Genomic DNA, 24,882 nt, shown 5'->3' with positions numbered 1-24,882 from the left:
CAGCCACTTCCGCTGCCTCCTTCTCGGGGCTTCTTCACTTCCGCCGGGAAGGGCCACCTCCGAGGTGCTCGGGCCTTGTGGGCGAGTCTCAAAACTCGGTGACTCCGTCCAAGGCGGGGACAGATTAAGTCCCACCTCCGACGGGGTACCGCGCTGCGCCCGGCTCGACGGCGCCCTCTTCAGACTGTGGATCCCAAAGCGTGGAAAGCTTGGGGGCCTAACCCAGCCAGGAACCTTGATCCTTGGCCCAGAGAAGCCCGGCCCTAGCCCTTCCCTGAAGTCCGCGTGCCGGCCGAGGGCACAGTCCGCGCTGCAGGCAGGTGGAGCAGAACCCCGCCCGCAGAGCACCAGCCCTCCAGGACCCGGTGCCCAGCCCCTCAGACTGTCACCAAGATCCCCAAAGCTGGTGCGAGCTGGCTCGGACCAGCTAGACATCACCGGAGCCGGGTGCGTCCGGTTTGGGAATTTGCCATGATGTCACTCTCGGGGAAAGGAAAGCCCGCATTGTGCCCTCCCCTGGGGCTTCACCTCCTCGCCACTCCCGTCTTCCCTTGGCCCTGCTTGGCACTAGCCTCACACTGATCCCCTAGAACACTGCCAACTGAACTTGGTACTGCCTGTCACCCCACTATACCACCCTCTTCTGGACACTGAAGTGCGCCTTTCACTGGGAGGCGACAGCTCGCAATACCTTCTTTCTAGGTGCTACCTCCTCTCATTACAGCCCCTGTGCTGGGCACCCTCTTGTTTCTTGAATGAGTCTTCATCCTGGTACTATTCTTTCTCCACAGATTTCTGGACACTGTCCTCTCCAGTGGCTCCAACCTAACGCTGCCCATCCTCTTTGTGCCCTCGACACCTTCTTCTTGTCCTTCCCAGGACCCCGAAAGACAATGTGGAGCCTCAGTAGGCCGTTTCCTCAGGGCGTCAGCAGCTACTCAAATTCCCCCTTAAGCGGTGCCTGGGAGGAGCGACCTCTGCTCCCCCCCCCCCCCACACACACACACACACCCGCCTCCCAGGAGCGGCCTCCCCCGCACCAATAGCTCCCTTCCCTCGGGCCTCACCCCTTCCCGTCCCCTCCCACCTCCACCTCCGCCCCTCTTTCCAGGCCTAGCCATTCCAGGTGCACCTTCCCGGGGGAACCCGGAGGAAAGGAAGGAGAAAGGGAGGCAAGGAGGGAGCCGGCTCTCGGGCATCCTCCCAGATGCGTCTGAGCCGCCTGAAAGTGTGAAGCAGAGGCTGCCCCTGTCCGGTCTGGCTTAGAGAGCCCGAATTAGCTTTTGTCAGTAGCCCCCTACCCCAGTTCAAGAGTCCCCACATCTCCAGCCCCTCCCGCACAACGCTGCAGCCGCGGGAGAGCCCGTCCCTTCCACGTGCCAGCAGACCCGCCCCCGCCCGGCCCCCGCACCCTCAGGGCGCTGGGTTAATCCCGGGCCTCCGTGGCGAAGGGGTGCGAGATCGTGTTTCAAGCGCCCCCTGCCGCCTCTCCGGACACCAGGAGGCGGCCCCAATGCAGACCCCGGCCGGGCAGGGACGCCCCTGCAGATGGGCCGGGGCGGAGCAGCAAAGCAGGGCACCGCCCTCGGCCCGCCCGCCGAGGAGGAGACGCTAGCGGGAGGCTGAGCCTGCGGCGCGCGCCCGGGGACCCGTCGCACTCTGCACTCGGCCGCCTGGGCTGAGGGGACGGGACGGGTGCGGGCGCGGGCTCAGCGGGCCGGGAGCTGAGTCAAGGCCGAGAAGCAGAGGGAGGCAAGAGGACAGTGCACCGAGATGGCGGCTGCAACGGCTGCGGCGGCCGCGGCGGCGGCGGCGGGGGAAGGGATGGAGCCTCGAGCGCTGCAGTACGAGCAGACCCTGGTAAGTGAAACCCAAGGGTTGCCCTACGGGACCAATGCTGCAGGTTGCCCTGGAAAGTGTGAGGACAGATGGCCTACCCTAACCCGGCCTCAGCCTTTCTCAGCTATGGAAACTGAGGTTCGGGATCCGCCAGGCTGTGGGTTCAGAGTGTTGGAAAGCTGCTTGCTGGTTTCTGGCTGAGACTGGTGGCCTGCAGAAGACAATGACACCAGGTGCTTGGCCCAGGTGTCCTTTCTCTTACCCACTTCTGCATACACGTTTTTGTTTTCTTCACTTACCACTTGAGTCCAAGTTACAGCAGCCCAGTGCTCTTTCTGAACACCATCTATACTATTGAACTTGATCCACATGTCTATCTACTTTCAACACCCTCCTGGGTCCCTGCTGTGTACATGGTCCCAGGCTTAGCTTAAAGACAGTAGGAAGTAATCAAACCCAACCCCTGCCTTTAACAGCTCAAGCCCAACATTGACAAGAACTCCTCAGGAGACCCTGTTGGAAAAGGTGGCTTAGGTGGCTTTTTGCCACCCTGGGGACTGAAGCTTTAGGGCCGATGCAGGAAGCAGGAATGGGTGTGAGAACTGAAACCTTTGTTCCAGCTGGATCTAGCCAGGTACCCCACCACCACCACCCACGCCCATGGAGTGTCCCTTGACCTCATAAGAAGCAGGGGTCCTGAGCTTTGAGATGACTCATGACCACCATTGCTGAGAAGCCATTCACCAGAATGGGGGACCAAGCCCTAAGGAAAGAAAGTGGCCCAGTAGTTTCTTTTTTATCACCTTAGGCTGGAATTTGCCCGAGAGGATAACAGGGAGAAACAGCTGTAGGAGAGGGCCTGGGCTGTAACTGAGTCAGAGAGGTGCCCAATTACCAGAGACTGTGAAACAGAATAACTGGTATGAGAGTACAGTGCCAATCGATAGTGGAGGCAAGCCCTTTTGTTGGAGATGGCCCATATCCTGGCCGTCCACGGGTCAAGAAGAGGCGCATTTGGCCATGGAAGCCAGGCATCTAACATGGAATGGTAACTCTTTTGCACCAGCGGCTGCTCCATCTCCTTGTGCCTGTGGACTGAGTTCTCAGGGTCAAGCGCTCCCTGCTCTGGCCTCTCCCACTTCCCCTCCCACCCTTTTGTCTTGCTCACCTCCTCCCACCTGCTGTGTTTCTCTGTACACTCTTCCTCCTCCTCCCTGCTCTGGACACTTATGTTGCTTTTCCTTGACTCTTCTTTCTGCCTTTCCTCTGAAGTTCCTCTTCCCCCCCCTGCCCCCCCCTTTCTTCTATGTCTCACCCTGTGTCTCTATCTTTCCCTCCCCCCCCCCAACCCCAACAGGAGCCCTTTGTGTCCTGAAGCTCCGCGGGTGGCAGCCAGAATCTGCTCCTCCCCACCCCCCAACACACGCCCAGCTTGGCAGGTCCAGCCATAACACTCTCCCTTCCCATCAATCAGCCTAGTAGCCACAGCCTTGCCATCTCCAGCCTCGGTGGTCCTTGAACCTGTCACTGGCCCCAAATGCAGTTCCAGAGTAGGCCTGAGGCCACCCAGCACTGCCTATCCACCCAAAGAGGCTTTCCGTGTCTGCTGGGCTGACAGGCTGATGGGGGTTTGGGAGTGGAGAATGAGGACAAGGGGATTAGGGTGGGTGGGAAGGGTGCAGCTGAGTTGGTCACAGGCCAAAGGCCCAGCAGGAATGTGATAAGGATTGGGGCTGGGACCTCCTAGGCCCAGCTCCGCTGCCCTCAGCTCTACCAGGTTCTTGTTGTTGTACATATGCCCTTGACTGCCCCTCTGACCTTCCCCCTTCCTACTTTCAAACTGCCTCAGGTTTTTCCATCTTTTCCCTCCTCTGGACCCTTCCCTCCTGCTCCACCCCTGACTTACTAGAAGAGGACCGATTATTCTGCCACCCCCAGAGTTGTGTCCCTGTACCTTGTCTGTCTCCATCACTCTGGCCAGGACAGCCCCCGCAGTCTGCACTGTGCATTGTTCCCACACTCTGAGCCTGAGTATAAACTGGATTCAAGATGGGGTATACAGTGCAGGAGCTGAGCGAGGGGTGGGGTCAAAACCCAGGAACTCTCTGTCTCCCCACCTCAGATACTCAGGCTCATGCTACATTCTGTCCATTGCTCCAGATGTATGGCCGGTACACTCAGGAACTCGGGGCCTTTGCCAAAGAGGAAGCTGCTCGTATTCGCCTGGGAGGGCCTGAGCCCTGGAAGGGGTCCCCTTCTGCCCGGGCTACCCCAGAGCTCCTAGAATATGGACAGAGCCGATGTGCCAGATGTCGCAGTAAGATCCAGATTGGGGCAGGGACCTGGGTGTTCTATTTTGAGGGAGACAAAGACAATTAGAGCTGCCCATGGGCGATGGGGAAAAACAGGGTACAGAGTAGGAACACTTTGGGACCAGCTTCTTTATGCATCTTCCCTTCCTTGCTTCCAGTTTGTTCTGTACGCTGCCACAAGTTCCTGGTGTCCAGGGTCGGTGAAGACTGGATCTTCCTGGTTCTGTTGGGGCTCCTCATGGCACTGGTCAGCTGGGCTATGGACTATGCCATCGCTGTCTGTCTACAGGGTGAGGGCAAAGGCTGGCGAGGTAACTTCTTTCCTGCATGCCACAGTTGTTTAGGTAACTTGGCTACTGGCCACTTCCTCTGGCCAGTCTGACTGTCCATCTCCAGGCAATAATGACTGCCACTTGTACGGGCCACACCTTCCTCCCTTCCCTCGGCAACAGTCTTATCTGCGATGGGCTTTGTCCCAGTGAATGCCTTCTCTAGCCTTGCCTTCCCTCCGTCCCAGCTCTGTACACTTGTCTTATCATTGTGTCCCAGTGGCAGGCAAGGTGCGGGTGTGTGCACTGTAAGTCCAGCAGGCATGTCTTCTGCCCACAGCTCAGCAATGGATGTCCCGGGGCTTAAACACCAACATCTTACTCCAGTACCTGGCTTGGGTTACCTACCCCGTGGTCCTCATCACTTTCTCTGCTGGATTCACCCAGATCCTGGCCCCACAGGCTGTCGGTAGGATAGGAGGAGCTGGGGGAGGCTCAAGCTTCCCGAATGGAATGGCGTGTGTAATCAGACAATGCTCCTGGGAACATGTATCTCTGCAGGGTCTGGCATCCCCGAAATGAAAACCATCCTTCGGGGAGTGGTGCTGAAAGAATACCTCACCCTCAAGACCTTTGTAGCTAAGGTCATTGGGCTAACCTGTGCCCTGGGCAGTGGGATGCCCCTTGGCAAAGAGGTAATTGCAGGTTGGGGAATGAAGGAGTCCCTCCCATTGGAAGAAAAGGCCAGGCGAAGGTCCAGAAAGTCCCGTCCCTACTCACTACCGACCCCTACCTCCAGGGACCCTTTGTGCACATTGCCAGCATGTGTGCCGCCCTTCTCAGCAAGTTCCTCTCCCTCTTTGGGGGTATCTATGAGGTAAGAGGAAAGCCCTAAGATCTAGGGGACGGGAGGGTGGTCTGCTGAGCCCAAGCTGACACTGCCTCCCATCCTTGCCAGCATGAGTCCCGGAACACGGAGATGCTAGCTGCTGCATGCGCAGTAGGAGTGGGCTGCTGCTTTGCCGCACCAATCGGAGGTAGGCAGGGCTCCATTCAGCACAGCCTAGCCCTACATGTGGCCTCTCCTCCTCTACCTCTCTTCCCCTGGGAGTTAAGTCCATAGGTCAGACCCTGGCCTCAAGGGTGATGTCCTCTGCCCCCTGCAGGGGTCCTATTCAGCATTGAAGTCACCTCCACCTTCTTCGCTGTTAGGAACTACTGGCGGGGCTTCTTTGCGGCCACCTTCAGTGCCTTCATCTTTCGGGTCTTGGCAGTGTGGAACCGTGATGAAGGTGGGAATCTTAGGGGAGGGGGATCTAAGGTAATTTAAATGGGACACAGTTAGACCTGCCCCCCTACTTCTCCTCGTTAGAAACCATCACAGCTCTCTTCAAAACTCGGTTCCGACTCGACTTCCCATTTGACCTGCAAGAGCTGCCAGCCTTTGCTGTCATTGGGTAAGGAGTTAAAGGGAGGGCGTAGGTCAGGAAGGAGGCTTCCATGAAAAGGCATGTACTTCTCATGGAAACCCTACCCCTGTACTTCTTTCTTCTCTAGCATTGCTAGTGGCTTCGGGGGAGCCCTCTTTGTCTACCTGAACCGGAAGATTGTCCAGGTGATGCGGAAGCAAAAAACCATCAACCGCTTCCTCATGAGGAAGTATGTTGGCCACAGACTCTTCTCCAGACTGTTCTGGGTTGTATAAGGACCACGTAGGGAGAGGGGGAGGCACTGAGGGTCTGAAGTAGAAGCCCAGTCAAAATAAGGCACTTCAGCGAGGTGGGGTAACACAGGTCTAGGATCTCAGCACTGCAGAAGCTGAAGCAGGAGAACTGTAGCAAATTCTAAGCCATCTGTGGCTACAGTGTGACACTATGTCTCTGTCAAATGAAAACATAAAGGCTGCTAAGCTTGGGAAATTGTCTGATGCTGAGAAGCCACAGTGGAAATGGTTACTTCTGAACCATAGGCAGGGGCTGGGCACTGAGGTTTTCTCAGGGTTTTCAGGCCCAATCCAGATAGCAGGTAGTGTTTGTGCCTCAGTTTATCCCATGACTGGTGTGAATGGATAAGTTCTCTCTAGAATATAGCTCTTTCCATTAAGAGCCTGAGAACTGGGAATGTGAAGGTATCTGAGACATGAGACCTGTTTCCTATAGGACTTCTGGTCGACTTTATGAGTGACCTTGGCTTCTTCCACACTACCTTCCCTGACTGGCCTGGAACTCTCTATGTAGCCCATGTTGGCCCTGAACTCAGAGATCTACCCGCCTCTGCCTCCCAGTGGGAGGGTCAGAGGTTCGAGCCACTGCATTGAGCTTAGACTGCTATCCCTCAAGTCACCACAGAGGGGCAAATAGTGGCAGAGACATCTTTAAGCCCTCATATCACTTGCCCTTCAGCTGGGGCTTCTGAGAGCAGAGGCAGTCAGTCACAGCTCAGACTTGTCCAAGAAAGGGCTAGACATGTGTTTACTGTTGCTGCCTCCTACGGGGTCAGGGAAGGACACACCCCAGCCCCCCCCCCAGCTCTTATAATAATCCCATCACCCTTGGAGCTGTGGCATCAAAAACAATAAGAAGGACCTACTCCCAGGCTCTATGCTTTGATACATAAGCCAAGGCTCTGCTCTGATCTTAGTCCTGAGATATGTAAGGCTCCTGGCCTATGGTGTCGCTTGTCTGACGCTGTGACCCCTCTGTCTCTTAGACGGCTGCTCTTCCCGGCACTGGTGACTCTGCTCATCTCCACTCTGACCTTCCCCCCTGGCTTTGGACAGTTCATGGCCGGACAGGTAGCCCCTGTGAGACGTGACACACACACATACGCACACGCACACCCAGCAGCATGACTGGGACTGCTTGTTCACATGCACTCTTCCTGGGGTCCTGTGCACCAGACTGAAGCACTGTGTTCACTAGCTCTCACAGAAGGAGACCCTAGTCACTCTGTTTGACAACCGGACGTGGGTCCGCCAGGGCCTGGTTGAGGATCTAGAGCTACCCAGCACTTCACAGGCCTGGAGCCCACCACGTGCCAATGTCTTCCTTACTCTGGTCATCTTCATCCTCATGAAGGTGAGACTCCTTCCACAGCTGTGTACCATTGTTTACCCAGGCCGCTAAATACAGGTGCTAGCCCAAGCACTTAGCATGGATCAGAAGATTGTGAGAAAGGGGCTCCTAGCCATGTTTTTTTAAAGATGGCGAGTCAAAAGATAAGATGTAACTGCCAAAACAGCTAGCTGGTCAGATGTGAGGATTTGAACCCAAGCCATGTAGAGTCCTTTCTTTTCTCTTCACCTCTGGGGATTCCGGGCTAGCTGGGAAGATTGCGCCTGATGGGTGGAGCAAGGTCTGCTTCCCTGAGGCCTCAGCTCTGAACCCATCCTGCCTACAGTTCTGGATGTCTGCACTGGCTACCACTATCCCAGTGCCCTGTGGGGCCTTCATGCCTGTCTTTGTCATTGGTGAGTCTGCAGCTGCCTGTCTCCCACCCTTCATACCCTCTGGCTATGGCTTGTAGAGTTCAACTCTAGCCCAAACCCCAACTCCCATAGGACTGCCCCTTTACTAAATGGCCCACTGGCCCCTCCCCTCCCCCTCTGGCCCTCTCTCTTCCTAGTGTTCCCCTACTACCTCTTTCTCTTCCTAAAACCCTCCCTGAAGGAGCGGCATTTGGGCGGCTGGTGGGCGAAAGCATGGCCGCCTGGTTCCCAGATGGGATTCACACAGATAGCAGCACCTACCGAATTGTACCTGGAGGCTATGCTGTGGTCGGTGAGCACCCAGTTCTATTTGCTTTGCGGTGTTGGGGATCAAACCCAGGTTATTGCACATGCTAGGCGCGTATTTATACTCCCAGCAGAGTCCCCAGTCCATAGCTGCATTTGGAGACCCCTGGCCCAGCTAGACTGTGGGGCTCTGGTGCCCCCTGCTGGCAGGCCCGATTACTCTTTGGGACCACCCTGAGGGACTCCCAGAGACCCTTAGGAACTGAGCATCCTTAGGAGACTGAGCATGGCTGTTCCCAGGGGCGGCTGCACTCGCAGGAGCAGTGACACACACAGTGTCCACAGCAGTGATTGTCTTCGAGCTCACGGGCCAGATCGCTCACATTCTGCCTGTCATGATTGCTGTCATCCTGGCTAATGCTGTTGCCCAGAGCCTGCAGCCATCGCTCTATGACAGTATCATCCGCATCAAGAAGCTGCCCTACCTACCTGAGCTGGGCTGGGGCCGCCACCAGTATGAAGGGCCCAGTGCAAAGAGGGTGGGAGTGAGGGGTAGGCCTCCCTGGACCCTTCAGCCCCACCTCCAGCAAGGTCTCTTACCAGTGAGGCTGAGACGCTAGCTGTTTTGCTCTGCATTAGAGCTGCCCTCACCCTGGGGGGGGGGGGGTCCTGTAGTTGGCCTCTACTGACCCAACCCAGGAGGAAGTTAGAGAATGCTAACTGCCCAGGGCCCTCCACTCCTGTCCCCTCTGGTTCTGCACCCTTCCTCATGACACTGGGGTGGTGGTGGTAATTCTGGGCCAGTCTTCCATGCTGAGCACACCCTGAGTGCACAGTTCTCCCTCCAGGCAGTACCGGGTGCGAGTCGAGGACATCATGGTTCGGGATGTACCCCATGTAGCCCTCAGCTGCACTTTTCGGGACCTGCGGTTGGCACTGCACAGAACCAAGGGCCGTATGTTGGCCCTAGTGGAGTCTCCTGGTAAGGCCAGGAGGGGTCCCGGGTGTTTTGGGCATCGGGAAGGATCAGGGAGCCCAGAATGAGGCTTTTCCCTTAGGTATGCAGCCTCTGTCCAGGGCTTGGGTGTAGACGGCAGCAAGTAGGAAGGTCACTTCCAGCTCCTGAGTCCCTTCCCTTGCTCTGTCCAGAGTCCATGATCCTACTGGGATCCATCGAACGCTCACAGGTGGTAGCACTACTAGGAGCCCAGCTGAGCCCAGCGCGCAGGCGGCAGCACATGCAAAAGCTAAGAAAAGCCCAGCTGTCTCCACCGTCGGATCAGGAGAGCCCCCCTAGCTCCGAGACATCTATCCGCTTCCAGGTAAGGGGGCAACGCTCCATACCCACACATTCTCCTAAAGTGTCAGCCTGTAGCCTCGTAGGTCCTGAACCATAGTCTCCCAGCCCCTTCCTGTCTGTGCAGGTGAACACAGAGGACTCGGGCTTCTCTGGAGCCCACGGGCAGACTCACAAGCCCCTGAAGCCTGCTCTAAAGAGAGGGCCCAGCAACAGTACAAGCCTGCAGGAAGGTACCACAGGTGAGCCATTTCTCCTCCAGCTCAGACAGAGCCTGAGCCACACTGCAGCTGGATGAGGCTACCCAGGCAGACAGGGAAGAGTGGGGAAAACCTCTCCCCTTGCCTTCTGCACTTTACCCCTATCTCCCTTGTCCCTCTGGACCTTGGGTTTGGAACACAGGCAACATGGAGTCAGCAGGCATTGCCCTCAGAAGCCTCTTCTGTGGCAGTCCACCTCTGGAGGCAACATCAGAAGTGAGTAGCCCGGATGCTGCCCTCTCCTGCCTGCCCAGCTCCCCTTCTGATTCTCCCAGTTAACCCTACGATGACTCTTCCACTCGACCTGCTTCCTGCTCTGCTGTCAGCTCTGCCCCTGCAGCATGCCCTTCCTCCTGGGCTCCATCCCATCCTTCACATCCCCTCTCCCTATAACCTCAACTCCTCTCTGCTTTGGCTCTGACCAAGTTGGAAAAGTCAGAATCCTGTGACAAGCGCAAGCTGAAGCGGGTCCGAATCTCCCTGGCGGTACGTGTGCCCCTCCCCCTGCAGCCCAGGAGCACCAGGCGGGGAGGGCTGGGCTTCTAGGTGGGACAGACCTCCCAGAGCCAGGGGTACATCCACCTTCCTGTCTCCCTCCTAGAGTGACTCAGACCCGGAAGCCGAGATGAGTCCTGAGGAGGTAAGATGCCATTAGACTCTAGAGGGTTTCTTTCTGGGTGTGTTATCATCTTGGGAGGAAAGCTGGCAAACCAGCCTTCCGGGGAGGTGAGAGTGGAATTTCTGGGTTCCCTCTCTCCCTAATTCTCAGTCTCTTCTCAGATCTTAGAGTGGGAAGAACAGCAGCTAGATGAGCCAGTCAACTTCAGTGACTGCAAAATCGACCCTGCCCCCTTCCAGCTGGTGGAGCGGACTTCTTTGCACAAGGTAGGACAGGAAGAGATGTGATAGTCCTACCCAAGTCTGGACTCAGAGCAGTGCGGTCAGAAAGAGTAGGAGACAGTACACTCAATGCTGTTTGTAAAACGTACTGCTTTCAGCCATGTAAGTCTGTAAGCCAGGACTCCCTAGCCTTGTCCTGCTCCTTGGTGGAGCCAGGCATCAATTTTCCTCTGCTCACAGTTACCCCATGGAATTCTGGACCAAAGCAGCAACAAAGACACAGCTTGAACTGGGTGGAAGCCAGAAGGCCAGGCCAGGGTCAGAGCTAGGCAGGAGGCTGCCAGAGCCCAACAAGGCTGATACACACCCACACTGGAAAAAAAAGAGGGGGAGGGGTTGAAAAACAGGCCAGATAAGAAAATCTAATAAACAAGCTAACAAATTGTCCAGAAGGATGAGGCCACTGCAGTGAAGAGATAAACAAAGATGAGAGACACCAGTAGGGTGCTTGGAATGTCAGACCCCAGAGAGTCTAACAGCAAGCAGTTCTAGGGAAAACTGGTAGATGAGGAAGATAGCGCAGCAGAGGAGGCAACAGGAAGAGGGCCATGTACAAACAGATGGGAGGCAAATGGGCTACACACATGGAGGAGGCATGGACTCCCAAAGCTGGGCTGGCTGGCACCACTGGGTACCTGAGAGCTGCCATGTAAAGCCGGGGAATGTGGGCTGCCCAACCAAAGCCAAGGAGTGCTTTAATCCCATTTTTAACAGACTTAATGTGGAAGCCTCCATTGGTAGGTAGACAAGAGTGAAAGGTTGGTGTAGATACAAACTGTTGCTATAAAGTCAGCATACCAAACACATACAAGCAGGAGCCAAGATGGGAAGGAGACAAAAGAAAAACAAAACAGCTGGGCGGTGGTGGCCCACCTCTTTAATCCCTGGAGAGGTAGGCAGATCTCTCTGAGTTCAAGGCCAGCCAAGTCTACAGAGCAATTTCAAGGACAGCCAGGGCTACACAAAGAAATCCTGTCTCAAAAACCAACAAAACAAAACAAAAACAGCAAAAGGAACTTGTGGAGACTTTCAGATAGAGACCTCAGATCAAATGAGAGAGGAACTGCCATACTAGGGCGGAAGAGGAAGAGATGGGTGAGAAGGTACTTAGAGCCTGGCTTCCCCAGACCTCAGGTTTTCCCAGTCAGCAGCCATCTGTTGTCTTTCTTTTTCAGAGATAGGATCTCATATAGCACAAGCCGGCCTCCAACTGTGACAGTTTGCCCATGGTCTCTCAGGAAACTACAGGCACACACCGTCACACCCTGCTATGATTCCCTTGATTGTCTGTCATACAGAATGGTCATGATGGCTTGCTAAGTGCTTGCTACATGCCCAGCACTGTGCTAAGGTCTTCATTAGGGTAATTTAGTTCTCACAGCCACACTAGCCAATGGGTGACGTGACATTCCAATGTTATGACTTTTTTTTTTTTGAGACAGGGTTTCTCTGTAGCCCTGGCTGTCCTGGAACTCACTCTGTAGACCAGTAATACAACTCCACAGTCTGTAAACCTCACACTGGGCCGGCCACCATAAGCAACTAACACAGCATGAAAGAACACAGAGATCCACCTGTCTGTCACTCCCAAATGCCGGGATTAAAGCCATGCACCACCGCTACCTGGTGTGACATTCCCATTATTATAGAAGAGGAAATTGTAAAATAAAATTGGATAAAGAAATTAAGTAGCCACGCTGAGCCTGGACCCAGAGACAGTCCGACCTAAAACTCTGTGGTCATGCAGTAAGCAAGTCATTTGCCTGCATAAGTCTCTCAGTCAGGCCCAAGACCCAGCTCTTCTGGCGAGGCTCTCAGAATTCTTTCAGAAGGCTCCGTTGTCCTCCCTGTCAGTTCCCAGGCCCACATAATGTGGGCCCTCCCGCCCGCCAACAGGCTCCCTGGTGTCCAATTAAATTAAAATTGAAAAGAACAAAGTAGGTGTTTGTTATAAACTTAAACTACCACAGGAAGGCAAGAAGCCCCCTAGGAACCACTAACACAAGTACAAAGGATGGGAATGATAACGTAAAAGACCAGAATTCTACAGCTTCAATTCTTTGTTTCATTTTTCTGAGACAGGGTTACTCATGTTGCCCTGGCTGTCCTGGGACTCACTCTGTAGACCAGGCTGGCCTCTAACTCAGAAATCTGCCTGTCTCTGCCTCCCAAGTGCTGGGATTAAAGGTGTGTGGCACCACTGCCCCACTACAGCTATTTCTAAATTAGAATCTACTAAGAAAGCAGTAAGCAGTGATCTGTTTTAAGGTCAGGAGGGTCACTTTCCGAGGGCCATAAGTCGGAATGTCATAAACTCAGCATGCTGGTAGTCCCCGACCCTCAAGAGATAGAGGATTAGATGGCCGTCATCCATCCATATAGCAAGTTCAAGACCACCCAGATATGTGAGCCCTTCCCTCCAAAAGCTTGGCCACTTTATGGAATCCTGGTGCTACTCAGGTTTGGAAAAGCCCTAGAATGGCAGAGCCCAGCTGGAGAAGCAGAAAATAAGAAAACTCATTCCATTCTCAGTCCAGAGCATAGTGAGGCAGAGCTGGGCAGGACGGCACAAGTGGAGCAGTGCATCGTGGGGACTGCCAGCCACAAGTTGTACACAGACCGAAAAGCATGTAGCCTGCTAGGTCACTGATTTGGCATGAACAGGAAAACGGAACTGTTTAATAGCTCCTGCAGAGGAGGTGGGGAGGATTACAGGACCTTAAGCTAGGAGATCTTGCAGTAAAGATGCTTCCTCCAAGGGAAGACAAGGAAATTAAGGCTAATTTGTTGCTCATAGGGTTCATTTGTTGCACGTAGGGTGTAAGGTTCGTTATATAACGAGAGATTGCTAACTACCTGACAATTACAGATACTGAAGAAACATGACTTCAAAGACTGAATTTCTAAGATGGGTGTGGTGGCACACACATCTAATCCAGTACTTAGGAGGCTGAGGCAAAAGCAGTATAGTAAGTTCAAGGACAGCCTGGGCTAAGTAGTGAACTACTACTGGAGCTACCGCCCAGTGGGTAGGAGCCTTACCCAGCCTATTTGACACCCTAGCTTCAGTCCCCAGAACCACCAACACTGAGACTCTTAAGTATGCTGTGTCTTGTCCTTCCTATAATTTAGAATAATAATAAAGTATGTAAGGCACTTGGGACCACCCATCTTGAATCACCTGTTATGCCGAGAGGCTCATAAGTGTACCCCAAACAGTAGATAACCAGTTCCAGGAAATGCCAAGAGCTGTTTTCAAGACAGCAAATGGAAACTGTTGATAAAGTCTGAAGCCTGGTGGTCACATCTGATGGCTTAGGAAAGCGTGATAGATACAAGCAACCTTGAGACTTTGGGTTCTAAGCTTTGGGACACAGAAATATTCTCAGAGCTCAAATGTCCCTCCAGCAGTCCCTCCCACTGTCATATCCCCAGTTTGCCCTAGACCCCTTTGGCTTGTGATTCTGAGCTATTCCCTTGGATATCAAGGCAAGTTTTTCTGCTCTCTGTTCTGCAGACCCACACCATCTTCTCATTGCTGGGAGTGGACCATGCTTATGTCACCAGCATTGGCAGACTCATTGGGATTGTCACCCTAAAGGAGGTGAGGTGACATGGCCAAAGCCACTTACACTTCCAAATAGCATCAGAGCTGTCTGGCTCCCCCAGGGGATGTGCTGGGGAGGAGTCTGAGGCACACATCTGACTCTTACCTTTCCAGCTCCGGAAGGCCATTGAAGGCTCTGTCACAGCACAGGGTGTTAAAGTCAGGCCACCCCTCGCCAGTTTCCGGGACAGTGCCACCAGCAGCAGTGACACAGAGACCACTGAGGTGCATGCGCTCTGGGGGCCAAGATCCCGCCACGGCCTCCCACGAGAGGGTACCCCCTCCGACAGTGATGACAAGTGCCAGTGAACCCCTTACGGATGGCCTGTATTCCTTCTGCAAGCAGCAGTGACCAGAAACTGGAACCCAAGGCCACCCTAACTGCTGGGGGATCATCAAGTGTCCTGGCGGGATGAGGTGGGGTTCTATGGCCCCTGCCCCATCTTTGAGAAAAGGGCAGAACTAAACTGGGTTTATACTGGAGCCTCCAATGACAAGATGTATATAGAAATTTACAAAGATTTTTATATTAATTTAATAAAACAATAAATAGAATAAACACCTAATTAGCCACTCATGTATAGAACACTTGTGCTGTTGGCTCATATTTTCACCTTGGATCCTCTTACCTGTTGCCCAAGCCTCTGAGATTCATTCTGCTGCCACTTACCAACCCCAGTGTCCTCGCAATCTGCCAGCGGCCTCCACTGGCTGATCAGCAACGCCCTGCCTGGGACAGGGCCCCCTATCACTGTGGCTACAGCCTTCCATTCAGCCAAGAAAAGCACTACCCTCTTTCCTCCCCCAAGGACAGCTACTCCCTCATGACTGTCCATTCATTGGCACAAATCTGGCTCCCCGGGTTGCCCCCTTGTGGTCCTCGATGAAAGGACAAGGCCCTCCCAGCTCTGTAACAAGCAGAGCCCTTACTTTTTCCAGTTCCGCCCTACTGAGTCTCTGCATGTGCTCGCACAACCTTGCCATGCTGGGAAAGGGCCAGGGTGGAGGAGCAGCGAAGGGGGCAAGGGCACACTCTTTCATCTTTTCCAGTGCCTCCCAAAGAAGATCGGCTCAAAGAACAGACCAGAAACCCCCTGTCTTTAGGGGAAAAAAAAAAGGTTTAGACACAATGGAGGGGTGAAGCACAGCAGAGCCCAGCTGGGCAAAGGGGACCCTTAGGGGATGGCTCAATCTGTAGACTCCAGGAGGGCAGGAGCCAGCCCCACAGGTGGTGGTTCAGTCACGCACTGCACATGGACTCGGATGAAGAGAAAAGCAGAGGAGAGGGGCGTGGGGGAGGGGGGAGGGTGTGTGGCCAGGCTTCCTCCATTTCCACCTCCTCAGCCCAGCCACAACCCTCTCAGGTTCACATCCCAGGAGGAAATGTGGCATTTTGGATTCAAGAAACATGAACGTCACTGTCTGCCACAGCTGTAGCCATGCCCCAGGGGCCCCGGGCAAGCCCCGGCAAACCCCATGAGTGGAAGCAGGACATGCGCCCCTAGCCTGGCCCCTGCCTCCTCTCCAAACACTTTCATGCAAAACACACAATGGAGAAGTGAGTGCTCCCAGAAGCCCTCTGAAAGCTTCAGAGCCCACATTTGGCCACAGAGGCTCTGCCCCAGGCAGCAGCCTGGGGAGACACGCCCCCACCGGGCATGTCTGGATCACTGGTCCACCTCATCCTCATCTAAGGATACCACCCCAGAAGAGGCCACATCAGAGACTTGCTGCTGTCTTTCCCAGCTGCCTGTGGGCAGCGGGCAGAGCAGCTGGCAGTCCTTACAGGAATCAGGCTCCTCCTCGGCAGGGGAAAGGCAGGATTCTGAGAGCGGTGAGTTGTAAAGGGAGTCCTGGGCCTCCAAAGGACCCAGGCTGCGGAAGGCACTTTCCCGGCTGGGGGGCAGCCTGGCAAGGAGCAGCTCTTCACCCAACAGCTGGGAGGTCATCCTGGCTGGGGAGCCCAGTAACCCATCCTCCAGGCTGCACAGACTAGAGCACAGGGTATCTGGGGACACGGTCTGTGAACAGTCGCTCTCTGGCTCCACAGAGCCCTGGCGCACAGGCCTGGAGAATCGACGACCTGTGAAGAGGTCCTGGAGGTGGGACCCCAGAGGCCCAGCCATGTCTGTGAAGGGAAGAAAAAAAAAAAAACAGCTTTGCTGGCTCCATTTCAGTAGGTCAATGTGGAAACCACATAATCACAGACTCCCACACCTACCCTTATAGCTGTGGGGAGGGGTCATTAGGGGAGTCAGTAGGAACTGGGTAACCTGAACAAGTCTTTGATCTTTGATACCGCAGCTCCTTTCATGGTGAATTAGAAATTCTTTTTTTGTTTGGTTTGTTTTGTTTTTGTTTTTCGAGACAGGGTTTCTCTGTATAGCCCTGGCTGTCCTGGAACTCGCTCTGTAGACCAGGCTGGCCTCAAACTCAGAAATCCGCCTGCCTCTGCCTCCCAAGTGCTGTGATTAAAGGCGTGCGCCACCACGCCCGGCGAATTAGAAATTCTAATATCTACTTTACAGTATTAGATCAAGAAGAGGCAAGCAATCAATGCAAGACCATATCAATATAATCATATCAATATAATGGTTGCTCATTACCCAAAGCAGTAAAGGCTAAATTGCCTTTGCTCTGCTCACTAAGTGGGGCATCCTACCAAGGGCTGTCCCCACCAGAAAAAGCTGTGCAGTTTTAAAAATGTGTTCAAAGATTATACACAGACGTTCAATAAATGTTCGAGGTTAGCCTGGGCTAGTAAGACCCTTTCTCAAAAACAAAATAAAAAGCCAAGCGTAGGCTGGGCAGTGGTGGCGCACACCTTTAATCTCAGCACTCAGGAGGTAGAGGCAGGCGGATTTCTGAGTTTGAGGCCAGCCTGGTCTACAGAGTGAGTTCCAGGACAGCCAGGGCTATACAGAGAAACCCTGTCTCAAAAAAACAAACAAACAAAAAAATTAAGACACCCCCCCAAAATCATAATATACTGATGATTCCACCTTGGCCTTAAGCATTCAACTCAATCCCCTCTGGACGACAGCAGCAGCTCTGTGCCTGCTTTCAATGCAGGCTTGGCCTTGAAAACCTTGTTAATTGGCCAGAGGAGTAGGAACTAGTAGGTGATCTTCAAAGGCAAAGAGTCAGGCACTGGGGGCAGGGGTCCTGTGAGGCCAGCCACCAGAAGCTGCAGGGAAAGCTGGCCACACAGTCCGAGGAACGGAAGATGAAAGAGCAGCTGAGCACAGCTGCAAGGCCCCCAGGGTCCCTTTCTGCAAGCACTGGCCCAAAGCAAGACCCACAGGCTGGAATACAAAGATGCTGAGCTGGAGCCAGCATCCTGTGGAGTCCAGGCCCAGCAGGCCTTCCTGTTTGCTTGGGATTGCTGCCCTGTGAGGTGCTGGGTACCGTGCTGCCAGATCATCTGTGTGGCCACAGCCAACCGAAGCCTCCTCAAAGAGGTAAGGCAAGGGTACCACAGATTCTCTTGGAAGCAAGAAGGTAGTAGGGGGTACGCAAGAGGCACCAAGTTCCCTGAGCTGTTTCTTCTTTATTCTGAGAACTGCAAGGCTCACTACACACAGAGAAGAGAGCAGGCTCAGCACCTATAGAAAAGAGCTGTTCCATTTCAAAGTGCTGTTTTCCCACCTGAGTATAGCTGGTGATCTTTGTCCTCGAGGTGTCAAGGTCAGCCTGGATAGTCTCTTTCCTCCTGTCTGGAAGACTTAAGTTGCTCTGGGAGTCTCAGAGTGAATCACACCTACCAGGCAAGTTCACCCCAAGTGGCAAGATCAAACACTCCTCACCTGTGTCAATTCCCCCAGTAAAGTCCTCGTCGTAAGAATCATCGGTGGAGTCATCACCATCCACTGAAGACCATGCCCGGAGCTTGGCTTCTGCAATAGCAAACTGCTCGGCCACTCCTATCAGAGAGACACAGTGTTGACTGACATACACAGGAGCTAAACTATCTCCTGGCTTTGCAGACAGGAGATGTCCTTGAGGTCTCTGGGCAGGGAGAGGTGTATGGAAGAACTCCAGCCCCAGTGCCAGATCCAGTGAGATGAGAGGCAGCAGCCCTATGATAAATCTGCTACCTACCTGCTGCAAAGCGAGCCTCTTGTTCACCCTCACTGAGGTCTGAATAGGAGGAAAAGGCTGATTCCAGAGCAGCCGGTGAGTCACTAGGCTTGCTCCAGCCCTTCCATTCAATAAGGTGAGCCACACGGCCCTGGGCCATGGCTGTGGGCTTGGTCACGTGGTCCTTCACTACCTGGGAAATACCTGGAGGTGGGAGAGAGAAGTTGGGTTGAGGGCAAGGGTTAGGGAATAGCCAGTATGGAAGTAAATGGAGAGGGTTACAAAGTCTCTCTATGTCCTTTGGGTAGGAGGAGGAAGGGTTAGGATTGATTTGCAAAAAAGAAATCCCCCAGAATTCCCACAGGAAATATTCCCACAGTAATCAGTCCCACAAGACATGAGGAAAAGAAGGAAGGATGGACAAAGTGGGCAGAGAAACAGACATGGGGTACATACCATGCAGGGACGATCTGGCCAGTGCAGCGATCTCCTGGATGGTTAGAGCTCTCCGGGACTTGGGCAGCATCGCGACTGTGTCTCCAACATTCACCTTGAGTAACACAGTCAGGTTAGTGGCCCTGACACAAACAACCTTCTTTCCAACATGCTCCTGCCTAAGCCAAGGCCCCACTGGTAGCTTGGAAGAATGCTAGGATGGCATGTCATGTATGTCCTATATGTGGGAGAGTGGCACAGTGGCATGCAGAAAGGGCTAAGAAGCTGGAGTCCACAAACTATCTTCCTAGGGGGCAATGGAGACTCAGGCCCAAGAGAACAAAAGAAGAGCTGCGTCTCCATCTTCCCAGCTCCCAATAGGGAAGGAGACAAATGAAGAAAAGAAGAAATGTGGAGCAGAGAGCCTCTGAGAAAAGGATGGGCCTGGTGGTGCGCATGACTTTAATGCCAGCACTCACGAGGCAGAGGCAGGTGGGTCTCTGTTCGAGGTCAGCCTGGTCTACAGAGCAAATGCCAGGACAGCCAGGGCTGCACAGAGAAACTCTGTCCTTCAAAAAGAAAAACAAAACCAAAAAAGACAGGGGAGGAAGGAAAGGAGAAGGGAGACAGCTAAGGCAGACATGGCCTTAAAGTTTTTCCCCCGCTCCTCCGTGTGTCTTTAGATATATGTCCAGATCTTTCTAGACTGCCTGCCAGAGCCACACACTCAGCATCACCAAAGCCAAGGCAATACATTCTCTTCCTCACATCCAGGTTTGTTTTCTAACTTCAGATTTAGTCAAAACCATTCTCCAGTTCTCAGGATCACCATCAACTCTTCCCTGGGCTTTGCCTGCACATATCTGGTCCTAAAATCTAGCAAGGGTGCCAGGGACTGTAGCTCAGTTGGTATAGTGCTTGCCTACCATTCAAGAAAGCACTGTTTGGCCGGGCAGTGGTGGCGCACGCCTTTAATCCCAGCACTTGGGAGACAGAGGCAGACAGATTTCTGAGTTCAAGGCCAGCCAGGTCTACAAAGTGAGTTCCAGGACAGCCAGGGCTATACAGAGAAACCCTGTCTCAAAAAACAAAAAAACAACAACAACAAAAAGAAAGCACTGTTTGGTCCCTAGCACCACATAAACCAAGTCTTGTGACAACTGACACAGGATGCTAGTACTTGGGAGGTGAAGGCAGAAGGTCAGAAGTTTAAGGTCATCTTTGGCTACTAGGAAATAGAGGGCAGCCTGAGCTATGTAAGACCCTATCTCAAAACAAATATATCTCTGACAACAAAGAATCCCTCCTGTTCATGCATGGAAGCTTGCCTTGACACTAGTCCCACCACTGCTTCCCTTAAGCCTCCCTGAGCCCCTCCCCAGGTCAGCACAGGTCCCTCTAACCTCCTGTACGTTTTCAGCCAGGAAGTCTGTATATAATCTTTTCTGTTCTTTCATGCTCATCACTTTCCATGGCTGGCCTTCTCATCTTTCCAGTTGTGACTGAAGTATCATCCCCTCAGAGAGGCCTTCTTGCTACTCAAATAGTGGTCTACCTTGTCACTAGAGTCTCCAATGAATCACTATATATTCTATCAATGAACCATTAATGGAGTCTACTTGCCAGGTATAAATATGGTTTTCCTTCATTGGTCTTTGCCTCTTTGAGGAATTTAGTGTATGATCACTGCAGCAGCCCAGTGTTTAAACAATGCCTGCTAATAAGTAAATGCATGGGCCAAGTGAATAAGACAAGGTATAAAGTACACTTTCCCAAGGGTAAAGTGCATCAAAATGGCTTCATTTCAAAACTTGCACAATTACTAAATAAATCTAAAATGTTTTTTTGGTGTGTGTGTGTGTGTGTGTGTGTGTGTGTGTGTGTGTTTTAGGGGAAAAGAAAACTTTTTAGAGAGATGAAAATATTCCTCTGAGATTAAGAGCATTTGCTGCTTTCACATAGGATCCAAGTTTGGTTCCAGCATCCACATCAGGTCGCTGTTGTTAATCTAGCTCCAGGAGGTCAAACACCTCCAGGCTCAATGGGCATACCCACACATATAATTAATTAAAGATATATGTTTTTAATTTTTAAAAGAAAGAACGTCTCTTTTCAGGCTCTTCCTCTGTTATTCAGGCACTTAAGGACTTTGCCACAAGGAAGCTTCTGCCTTTTCCTGGCCTTTCTCGAAGTCCAGCACTCATTTCTGCCAATACCACCAAATTCTTTCACCATCCTGCCTGCCTCAAGGGAAAGGAACCAGCTTTTTAGACCAAGAAGGCCATCAAAAGGTTCAAAAAGAATCTTACACAACGCTCCCTGTAACTCAAGGCCACAAGTGTCTCTTAGTAATAATGCTTCAACCCATATTTTTATTTTTTTTCACACCCTCAATTCTCACGCACGGCCCCTCCCATGTTCTGTACTGACTGCCTTGTACTCCGGAGGAAGCAGGAGATGGCAGGGTCAGAGTTAAATCCATATGGACTCCTAACTCCATCCTGTACCTGACTTAACGGTCCCTTGATAAGCCCCAGCAAATGTTTTCCTATGCTGAATATAACTGAAGCACACACCCCCTTCCCAGCATTACCTAATTCTCCTCCATTATGGTTGGTTCCAATTGGCACAAGCGGCCTCCACCTGCCCCTTGACCTCAGGCCCATCCTCCGTCCCTCTCCTTCAGTACCTGACTGACAGGGCCTCCAGATTGGCGCCGATAGCCTCTGGCCAGGCCTGTGGGAAGGGGAACCTGGCGGGTGTTTCCTGGCCGGCTCTCCCTCCCTCCCCTCTCTTCCCCCAGCCGGGGCCATCCATGCCCAGCGACGCTCCGCGCAGCTGCGGCCCTGGCCCAAAGAAAAAGGTGTATATCTCCCTGGCAACCCATCACCATGCAACAGGGTCTCCCGGGATACGGCCTGGGATGCGCTGACGTCAGCACCGAAGGCGCTAGCAAGCCAGCCCGCTGGCACCACGCCGAGCAGAGCAGACCGGCGCGGGGGCGGCCTGCCGGATAGCGCCTCCGCTAGCAGGAAAAAAGAGCCCGAAGCAGGATGGTGAGGCAGGAACGGGGAGGGGTCACACGAACCCTCAATGTGAACGCCACCCCCACCCCCACCCCCCGCCGCCAAACATGCACAGAAAAGGCGCAGCACCTCTGGCAAGTCCTGGCTGTCCACGGAAGAAGGACGGGGGGACCGACTCCAGCCTCGGAGAGTTCGAGCAGATCCCAGGGAGGACAGAGAGAGACCTCGAGGGAGTTCGATCCACTCCACAGCCCAGGCAGGGTCCGAAGCCACTGAGGAGTCGGGAGGGAACGGTGTTCATCTGCATTCCCACTTCTACCAAGACTGCCATTTTCACCGTGCTGCCGTGTCATTTTTTATTACCCCTCCCCCATCTCGCAGACAATCTGAGTTCACGCACATAACTCTCCTGAAACCCCCTATCCCACAACTGACTGTGGCATCCCTAAGGACACCTTCCTCTACAACTATTTTGCCATCAGAACTTACGTTACTCATACCCAAATATGAGTAACCCCTGACCTCTCCGCCCGCATCTCAACCCTTGAAAAGTGCATGAAATTTGCCCACCAGCACTGGCCCCCTCTCACTCTCCTTCTCCCCAGGATTCTTTCCTCTCACCAATCTCAACTGGGCTATCACTCCCAACAAACCCATGATTTTTCTAAGTTTCACCCTTGTAAGTCATTACCTAATGGCCCCAACCCGAGTCTCTCCCTTTCAGTCTGCTTCCCAATATCTAAACCAGAGAGAGTTTCCTCTCCACACCTGGTGTTCCTTTTTGCTCAGTTTCCCATCGCTTCCCAGATCACATCCATGATCTCTGCTCTCACCTCTGCGACTTGTCTGACAAGTCCATCGTCCTCCAGGCCCTTCGCGCTGCCACAGAAACATTTTGCCCAGCACAGAAATCATAGGCATGCTGGCTGTGTTGATGCAGAGAGCCCAAAGCCTGAACTGCTTCAGGCCCAGCTCCCAGTTCTATTCTTGTTTTGGCTCCGGATGCTGAGCCAGTCCCCTCCCCACTTGGAACTTATGCCTAGTCACATAAGGAGAACACTCCTGTCTCATAGCTTTGAGGAAGTGGGAGTGCCAGGGACCTCGCCAAGTTCTCTGGCTTGTGGGGCTGAGGCTCATCTTAGCTTACACAGTGCCAACTGGCCACGTACATCACAACTAACCTTTTAGCTGGAGCAGACGTCTCTGTCCCTGGGCCTCAGCCAGTTGGTGGTCCCCAGAAATGCTACCAACCAGAAAGAAAACAGGTTACTGGCTATGCCAGACGCCTACCTGGTACTCAAGGCCAGTCCTGAGGTCAGTCACACTCTTCCCTGACTACAGGAGAGGATGACTTCCTGAACTCCGTGCAGACCAGGAGTCAGAGCGCCCTGCCACTTCTTCTTTTTTTTTTTTTTTCGAGACAGGGTTTCTCTGTGTAGCCCTGGCTGTCCTGGAACTCACTTTGTAGACCAGGCTGGCCTCAGAAATCCACCTGCCTCTGCCTCCAGAGTGCTGGGACTAAAGGCGTGCGCCACCACGCCCGGCTGCCTTGCCACTTCTTAAATTCATAACCCACGAGGTTATTTCTGGGACTACAAATCCCAGAATTTAAGGGAAGTCCACATTTCAGCCAGAGTTTACTTGTAAAAGACCTCAAACATCAACCATACTAATGCTTTGTGTGATTGACCACCTGCTTGGAGATCCCAGGACCCATTCCGAACTAATTCCTTGACACAGGAGGTAGGCTGGCTGACCTAGAGCTAAAGTGCTTCTCTCCTCACCCCACCGCCCCCGACCACATACATGTTTTCATGGAAAAGAAGGCCTGAGCAGGGCTCAGCGGCTATAGGAAGACCTGGACTTTTTCTGCTCGGAATAAGTGTGATTTGTTTTGTTTGTTTGTTTTGTTTTGTTTGGGGGGGGGGTAATAGGAATAAAATTATCTGTGAGCGTGAGAGGTTATCAATTTGCTCACAGATGCTCCACCTGGGGCTTCCGACCCTTTAATCAACCAGCTGGGAGACGCTCTGAGCAAGTGTTAGGCAAAAACTAGCGTTCGGTGGGGTACTTGGCCAGCATTTGCAAACTGACTCCTGAGGATGAGAGCACCCAGGTAGGAGAGGCAGGTTCACAGCAAAGAGCCACTCCTAAGACACTGAGATCAGAGAGGTAGGTGTAGGCAATGAAGTATGTATATACAAAAGGCTAGTTGCCTGGAGCCCGGGAAGGTGGGGGCCGCAGGTTGGCCTGCGGCTCCCAGGCTGTGCCCCCGCAGCCACTCTCAGCAGCAGGAATACAGGCAAAAGGCAGAAGGTGAGTACACCACGGAAAATCCCAGTAGCAGGCAGGCCACAGGAACAAGTCAGAGTCGGCTAGCCCCCTCGCCGTACGCTCCTCTGGCCCAACCCGCCTTCCTGACGCAGGCTCCTCCCTCTCCTTATACCAGCCCCCTCCTCACCGCCCCTACCACCCACGGCCCCACCTGGCAGCTATGTAGCCCGACTCCCTATCCATGCTCCGGCCTCCACCTCTTACCCTGACCGGCTGAGCGCCGAGAGCCAATACAGCCCATGGCAAGGCACCCAGGCACGCTAGCCCGCGCTCGGGACCCGGGCCATCGCCTTGCAGAGGGTCGGGCCGCGGTCACCACCAGGGAGGGGACAGCTTGTGAGAAGGGGAGGGGGTGGGAGCAGCGCGTCTGCTGCCGCTCCCGGGAGAGGGGAACAGGGCCGGTGACGTAAGCGCGGGGCCGTGCCCACCCAGAGCAGGCGGGGCAAGCCTACGTCACAGCCACTCAGTGACAGCCTGGGTCTCACAGCATCTCCAGTCCACTGCGGAGCGATACTGACAGAAGCCGGTAGACCATGCAGTCATTTTACATAGGACATCTCATTTAGGGCTTCTACAAGGGTCTCAAGCTCAGAGCTCGGATCAATCTGGTAGGAGCAAAAGTACACTACAGCACTCATCACTGTGTCAAGCTGATCCAAAGATCTCAACCCTCCAGAAAAGCAATTCCCCAGGTCCCCAAAATTTTCTGACAGGTAAACAAGCAAGTATCAATGATACAGTGGCCAGATCTGGTAAGAAAGATGATCCATAGGTCAGTAAAGAGGCAATA

General features: G+C 53.4%; 2 protein-coding genes across 16 annotated transcripts; one reads left to right on the top strand and one right to left on the bottom strand.

Moving 5' to 3' along the window:
• The first annotated feature begins 22 nt into the window (after nucleotides 1–22).
• Clcn2 (chloride channel, voltage-sensitive 2) lies at nucleotides 23–15,334 on the top strand. Of its 9 annotated transcripts, none has more exons than XR_384520.4 (25): nucleotides 23–316; nucleotides 792–1,860; nucleotides 4,000–4,156; nucleotides 4,310–4,441; nucleotides 4,761–4,889; nucleotides 4,982–5,115; nucleotides 5,220–5,297; nucleotides 5,379–5,457; nucleotides 5,587–5,712; nucleotides 5,793–5,877; nucleotides 5,978–6,079; nucleotides 7,130–7,214; nucleotides 7,342–7,497; nucleotides 7,820–7,889; nucleotides 8,045–8,199; nucleotides 8,454–8,667; nucleotides 9,002–9,135; nucleotides 9,303–9,475; nucleotides 9,578–9,692; nucleotides 9,853–9,926; nucleotides 10,137–10,196; nucleotides 10,312–10,350; nucleotides 10,491–10,595; nucleotides 14,128–14,214; nucleotides 14,332–15,334. XR_384520.4 is itself a non-coding variant. In XM_006521749.4 (25 exons), exons 8-25 carry the CDS (start codon nucleotides 5,414–5,416, stop codon nucleotides 14,524–14,526), a joined length of 1,929 nt encoding a protein of 642 aa, XP_006521812.1. In that variant the 5' UTR covers nucleotides 37–316; nucleotides 792–1,860; nucleotides 4,000–4,156; nucleotides 4,310–4,441; nucleotides 4,761–4,889; nucleotides 4,982–5,115; nucleotides 5,220–5,297; nucleotides 5,379–5,413; the 3' UTR covers nucleotides 14,527–15,334. The 9 variants fall into 9 exon arrangements, 4 of the variants coding, with proteins under 4 accessions (XP_006521812.1, NP_034030.2, XP_030104812.1 ...); XM_006521749.4 differs by having other exon boundaries at nucleotides 37–316; nucleotides 5,633–5,712; nucleotides 8,089–8,199; NM_009900.2 differs by lacking the exon at nucleotides 23–316 and having other exon boundaries at nucleotides 1,133–1,860; nucleotides 8,089–8,199; nucleotides 14,332–14,803.
• On the bottom strand, nucleotides 14,725–24,675 carry Fam131a (family with sequence similarity 131, member A). 7 transcript variants are annotated; one of them, XM_030249332.1, is made up of 8 exons: nucleotides 24,297–24,675; nucleotides 22,940–23,001; nucleotides 21,888–22,030; nucleotides 18,754–18,847; nucleotides 18,319–18,501; nucleotides 18,024–18,140; nucleotides 17,866–17,933; nucleotides 14,725–16,345 (listed from the first exon to the last, which is right to left on the bottom strand). In XM_030249332.1, the coding sequence occupies exons 4-8, from the start codon at nucleotides 18,821–18,823 to the stop codon at nucleotides 16,163–16,165; spliced, it is 621 nt and encodes a 206-aa protein (XP_030105192.1). In that variant the 5' UTR covers nucleotides 18,824–18,847; nucleotides 21,888–22,030; nucleotides 22,940–23,001; nucleotides 24,297–24,675; the 3' UTR covers nucleotides 14,725–16,162. The 7 variants fall into 7 exon arrangements, with proteins under 7 accessions (XP_030105192.1, XP_006522803.1, XP_006522804.1 ...); XM_006522740.4 differs by lacking the exon at nucleotides 17,866–17,933 and having other exon boundaries at nucleotides 24,297–24,661; XM_017317161.2 differs by lacking the exons at nucleotides 22,940–23,001; nucleotides 24,297–24,675 and adding an exon at nucleotides 22,592–22,865 and having other exon boundaries at nucleotides 15,605–16,345.
• Nucleotides 24,676–24,882: the final 207 nt, after the last annotated feature.

The sequence above is a fragment of the Mus musculus genome, chromosome 16, assembly GCF_000001635.26.
Source record: "Mus musculus strain C57BL/6J chromosome 16, GRCm38.p6 C57BL/6J".
Classification (NCBI taxonomy): Eukaryota; Metazoa; Chordata; class Mammalia; order Rodentia; family Muridae; genus Mus; species Mus musculus.
This window is presented reverse-complemented; position numbering and strand designations above follow the sequence as displayed.